Here is a 6,386-nt window from a genome sequence, read left to right as displayed (position 1 = left end):
CCAAATTGGGAAACGCAATTCAAAACACCACCATCAACCATTGCAGAGACTTTACTATTCCTTCTTCTACTATTTCCTACGTGTCATCAAGGACCTCACTGACGTTGAATTTCCTCTCAGAACAACGCTCACACAGAGAAAGAGGGTCAGAGAGAGAGAGAGAGAGAATATTAGAAAATTAGGGTTTTTCCTCGATGAATTCTTAGTTTTTTCGAGACGCATTTCCCCAAAATTCATCAACACCTTGATCAAAATTCTCTCTCTCTCTCTCTCTGGTTCGCAATTCAATGTCGGATCACTCTGACTCATCGCCTCTCGTCGCTCCGTTGCCGATCACCGACCCCAGCGAGATCGACCTCGAGGCCGGCCCCGGCGAACAAATTCAATGCAGAATTTGCCTCGAAACCGATGGTAATTGTGTTAAGAATTTTGGATTCTATGTTTCTTTCTGTACTGTACAATTGGTGTTAAGAATTTTGATCAAGAAATTTAGGTCTAGTTCCAGTACATCAGCCTCAGTTTGGTGAAACATTAACATGAATTTTTAGTGTGCTTTGTTATTGTTAATTTTGCCTTTTAAAGCTGTATATTCAAGTTAATTGAGGCAATTAAACAATTGCATTTGCATATATTGTTGAGTGGGACAATTTAAGCTCATCTGCTTGTGATTTTATCTTATTTTCCACTCAGGTAGGGATTTTATAGCTCCTTGCAAGTGCAAAGGAACATCGAAGTATGTACACCGGGAATGTTTGGATCATTGGCGAGCCGTAAGGGTATGGGTGCCCATTTCCATCTTTAATTCTATTGATAGGAGCATATCATACGATAATCATATTAACACTTCTTATGCTAGTTGCTCCTGGGTTTAAGCATAAATTGCTTAGCCCGTCAGGGGCAAATGCCCCTGGATTACCCGGCGATTGATCCTGGCAAGTGCGTTCAGTTGCTCGTAGGTTTTACTGGCTAGAGGTGTGTCCAAAGGGCTCTTCTTCTTTAGAAAGGTTCCCTATGTTATCAAAAAAACACTTCTTATACTAGTCATTGGTCTTAGCATGGTTACTATGTTTAATCATTTATGTGAGGTTCATGCTTGTGGATCAACTTTATAAACCCCAATTTTGATCGTCACTACACCATCACTTTCTGTTGATCAAAGTCTAGGATGTCCTAGAGTATGTACCCATCAGTCAGTCATTGAATTTGCACCACTAGTCTACTGATGATCAAACTGCATAGTAGAAAGTGGTCTTATCAAAAAAACACTTCTTATGCTAGTCATTGGTCTTAGCTAAAGAACATTTGTAGCAAAAGTGGTCTTAACCCTTTTTTTTCATGTTTAGATTTCGGTAGCTTGAGTCTGCAATGTTAGTTGTTTTTGGGTTTAAATCCATTTTTGCCCTGTAAATCTGGACTGACAGACATTCAAGATTTTTAATTTACTTCAAAGGTTAAGTATATGTTTGTTAGAAATTAGAGTAACCACTTGCAGGTACAAGGGTGGGGAGGAGAACCTGCAAACTAGGGTTATATATGCATTCAATTGCATATGAATGTGATTCAGAGCATGTAGAAGTATGTGACGAAGGTTTATAAAGTGAACTTTTCTCGATACACTTGTTGCTTGCTAAATTGAACTGAGGTCCACGCCACAATATATTGCATTATAAGGATTCTGTTGGTAACTGCCATGTCGGCAAGCTGCATCCTGGGTTGCATAACATGCACACATATACACACACAAATTTTGTTTGTCTCATGTATAAACTGCAAATTTCATGATGGGCGTACTTCTTACAATAAGATAATCTACTTGGAGGTAGGCTTTTGATGATCTTTGCGTAGCCTGTTGTTCAATACAAATTGTTAGCATGTATGCTTATGTTCCTTAGGAATTGCTGCCAATGTGTCATTTTTAATTTATCTGCATCACACTTTGACTTCTGCAGGAAGGGTTTGCTTTTGCTCATTGCACAACCTGCAAGGCCCCTTACCATCTGAGAGTTCATGTTGCTGCTGATAGGAAATGGCGAACCTTGAAATTTCGATTCTTTGTGACTAGAGATATCATATTTATATTTCTGGCCGTTCAGTTTGTATGTAATTTTTTCTCTAACTCTGGGTTTTTTTTTTTTTTTTTTTGGGGGGGGGGGTGGTGGGGCGTTGTTGGTGAGAGGAATTGCATATTAATAATTTGGTTCCTCTGTCTATATTTTCATTGTATGCAGGTGATTTCTTTACTGGCGTACTTGGTGTATTTGATTGATACTTACAAGCAATCTTGGCTTCGTCATGCATGGGGTTTCGACAGTGAGCTTAGTTTCTATTACATATGTGGTAAAATTTTAAGTACCTAAATAATAGTTGTCAAAATGTATATATTTATGCCCCCCAAAATTTTATGATTCTTGTTAACTGTGCTGGTCAACCTATAATCCTGTAAATTTGCTAGTGTATCTGTTCTTACTTTGGGTCATCATTAATATGAATAGTGTTGTGTTCATAATTATTTGTACAGTCACTTACATATGTTTATGTTTTGGGTAAGCAACTAAGTTAGTCTATGAAAACTACCCAAGGTTCCATTTTGGTCCTTAGCATTTAAAAATTAAAATAAAGTCCTTAAATAATTTAAAAAATTGCAATTACATCCTCCCTGTCAGTCTAAGAGACAGAAAGTGATAATGAGTGGTGTTAATTTCTTACATGGTAGCTTTACTTATCAAAATAATAATAGTAATAATTACGTGGTAGCTAATGTTAAGAGAAGTTCAATTAAATATCTGCACACTTACCTCACCCAAGAAAGGAATTATTATATGGCAATTTTTGTTGATATGTGGCATTATTTTGTGTTTAAAATTAAAAGTAACAAAAAGAAAATCTCTTTGTTTTCTCTTAGTTTCTTCCCCCTTTCTGACCAAATCCCAAACATATAAGAGGTTCTTATAACCAACTAATATTTAACAATTCTTTTATTGACGTGGCTATGTGATGTGGACAACTATCCATATGGCATATGTCATGTCAATCAAAATTGTTTTGCCAACACTTTTCGTCACATCCAATTGCAAGAAGGACCTAATTGCCACTAAAATTATTAGGGGACTTAATTGCAACCTTCTAAACTTCAGGGACCAATTATTTTATTTTTAAGAACCAGAGGAGTTGGTTGCCCCCCTTTTTTTCTCTTAAGTAGTACAATGATTCTGATCATGATTTTGAGTTGAATGTATTTAAGGTTATATTGTGCCCCTGGAGCATGTTGGGATGATTTTCATACTGTATTAAGGCTCAAAAGTTTTGAATGAAGTTATTAGTTATTTTTTATATATAAAAAAGTGGTATTTTCCATGACAACCATTAATGATAGTTAGAACACTCAAACTTCTCTTTTTCTGTTAAGTAAATGATAAGTGTGACAAAAAGGAAGTGCAGGGATATAAATTTATTGGCAGGTGATGACTGGTGAACCTGAATTTGCTTACAACCAGAATCTTTGGATACATTTTAGCTTGGGAAATGGATACCAATCAAGTACTGTTTTATCCATTGATTGTAGGATGTGTCTATTTTCTTATTTGACTCTAATGACAAGGCTATATATCGGTTGTCACCTTAGCTTTTTTTTTTTGCATTAATATTATATGCTGTTTTCAGTTTGACTATTCATGCATTAATATTATTTATTAAAAAAATAATAATTCATGCATTAATATTGTCGAGTATAGGTGCTCTATTGTTTTTTGCGCTGCTTGGGCTGTCTGGGTGCTTCATTACTTGTTATGATCGAAGGGTGCGGAATGATTTGGCTCAGCCTTGTCGAGAATTATGTCTTTGTTGCTGTCATCCTGGGTATGATTCTGCCATATATACTTTGAAACTTTGCCATAATTGTTACAGATGATTTAAGTTGTACTGTCAGACTGTCAGTATGCTGCTATATCATTTTGTTATTATCCAACTCATTCTTTTTTCAGTCTATATTTTATAGAGTTTTTTAAATATAAAGTGGAGGTGTTTAAAAAAATTAGAATCTATCTTGGGTTTAACTCCTAAACTGTTGAGAGCTTTTAAGGAGCAAAGCAGCAAGGTAGAAGTGCTGCTTGATCTTAAAGTGAAGCTCATTCAATGGTGTAGTAAAGCAAAAAAACATGCTTTTTTTGGAGGTGCCAATCTCAACCAAAAAAAAAAAAAAAGCAAGCTTTTTTTTCTCTTGGAAATACTTATGTGTTGTGTTTATAGAATGTGCACTTGCACTTTGAACTTAGGCTTCATGAGGACTTCGTGCTCAAGTGTGCCTTGAGCTTTTATCATCACTGTTCAAGATGCATTATCCTTGTTCATGTCGTGGCAGCTTTACTATGATGATTGTGGGCATTCTAATTATATATAGTTTCACAATTATTTCTTGGTATTTCCTTTATGTCATCTATTGCATAAAGGCTGCAATTTGTGTGCACCTGCTATCTGCCTATGCGCTACTACTTTGATTATTGTATGATGGTCAAATAATTATATAGGTTATGTATGCCTAGGAGTTTTTTTAAGGTTGAAATGTATAATGCATTAAGCACTAATATCTGTACCTAAAAAATATGTTGTCTATTATATTCACAAATTATCTATGTAAACTAAAAAATGCAAGTCAATATTGACTAAGATGATTCAACTTTTCATTTTATTGTTGCAGAGTCTGTGCAGACTGTCACCTACCTGGTACTCTCTGTATGTGGACTGACTGCACCACATGCTTTGAAGGTTGTGCCAGTATGGCAGGTGAATGTGGTTGCTTAGGAGGCGCTGGTGAAGCAGGATTACCTTTATTATTTATAATGGCTTTGATTGTTCTGGGACTTTTTACAGTGATTGGGATATTCTATAGTGTGTTGGTGGCTACAATGGTTGGACAAAGAATTTGGCAGCGGCACTATCACATTCTTGCGAAAAGGATGCTAACAAAGGTGAGAATGGATGACCTGTCCTCTATATGCTGATAGACCCATGTTGCACTAAGCTCAACCAGTCAAACTCAACTACTCAAACTAGTAGGCCTTCAGGTTATAGCTGTGTATAAGAGGGATCATTATATAATAAATGAGTAATATTTCATTGAAGAACTAAATATCAGGATGGAATAGTGAAAAAGGGTTCCAGTTTTTGGATCCAATTGGGAGGCTTGGCATTAGAACACTTGTGTTTAATAGAATATTCATCTTAAGCTTAAAAGCTGTAGACTATCAGATATCTCTGGATCTGGCAGGCATGCAAGTTTATTTTGTGAGGTTGTCTTTTCTATAGAAACTTCAGAAATGTATGTTTTCTAGGGGTTTTCCCCATTTTGGATAAGTATTCTGTTTTTTAGGTTTGCATGGGGACATGCAAATGTTTCAGCAATTTGGTCTAAATTATGTTGGATATGCCCTTTGTTATGCAACTTTTTGGTGATAATTCTGGCTTGATGAAAATATATATTGCAAGTTGGCATGCTTAACTTTTCATGTTACTCATTCACCATGTATTTTTCCATGAATTGTTGGCCTCCCAAAAGTACTTTACAGAGCTAGTCATAACATTATACTCATGATTTTAAGTTTTGCCATCACCAAATATTATAATGCTATTCAGTCTTTTGATAAGGAGGTTATTCATTCTTGGTTGTGAAACTGATTCGATTTGCTTTTCCAGGAATATGTGGTCGAGGATGTTGATGGTGAGATGACAGGATCTGACTGGGCTCCCCCGGCTCTTCCGCCTGAGCATGTTCAGCAACTAAAAACTCTTGGCCTCCTATGAATTCAAATGGTGTATGTATATCACTTTCAAAAGAATTACAAGATCTAGAAATGGGCCGACTCTCTAATACAGTAAATTGGTCCTAACTATGGGCTTGCTAGTTGCTAAGTCTTTTTCGGCTTAGTCAACAAAAGTGTGCATCTCAAAGGCACTCCTTGGTGTAGTCATATGTAATACTATGTATAACTGTGAATGATAATATTTGAAAAAGAGCCTGATGTTCTTATTGTTACTTTCACTTAAGTGTAAGAAAACAAGTACAGGATACCTCTAATGACTAACGAAAGGTATTTTAATGATACTTCCATGCCAAATTCTTGTTAGAGAAATTGCTTCTCTTCATTTTATTTATTTGCTTGGAGAGTTGTGTCAAAAATGTTTAGATCGCTTTTCTTCATCAATTACAAGTTACAACTTCATTATATTCTTTATTCACAATGGAAAATCCATAAACTTACTATATTTTGTTCAATATAATTGTGGAATAGGCAAAATTAAAAAGGGAAGAAGGCAAAATGAGAGCTTGAAATAACTTTCCTCCGGATCAAAGCAAAACGAAATCGTTTCAACAATCTCCCTTAATATTCTTT

At 35.7% G+C, this 6,386-nt stretch overlaps 1 protein-coding gene across 1 annotated transcript; it reads left to right on the top strand.

Annotated features, from left to right (window-relative positions):
- Positions 1–6,110, top strand: LOC115995204. The gene is made up of 7 exons (XM_031119665.1): positions 1–411; positions 691–776; positions 1,950–2,096; positions 2,229–2,337; positions 3,732–3,855; positions 4,694–4,964; positions 5,689–6,110. Exons 1-7 carry the CDS (start codon positions 288–290, stop codon positions 5,794–5,796), a joined length of 969 nt encoding a protein of 322 aa, XP_030975525.1. The 5' UTR covers positions 1–287; the 3' UTR covers positions 5,797–6,110.
- Positions 6,111–6,386: the final 276 nt, after the last annotated feature.

This window comes from Quercus lobata, chromosome 6, assembly GCF_001633185.2.
Source record: "Quercus lobata isolate SW786 chromosome 6, ValleyOak3.0 Primary Assembly, whole genome shotgun sequence".
Lineage (NCBI taxonomy): Eukaryota > Viridiplantae > Streptophyta > Magnoliopsida > Fagales > Fagaceae > Quercus > Quercus lobata.
Note: the sequence above shows the minus strand (reverse complement) of the source record. Positions and strands in the feature narration are given on the sequence as shown.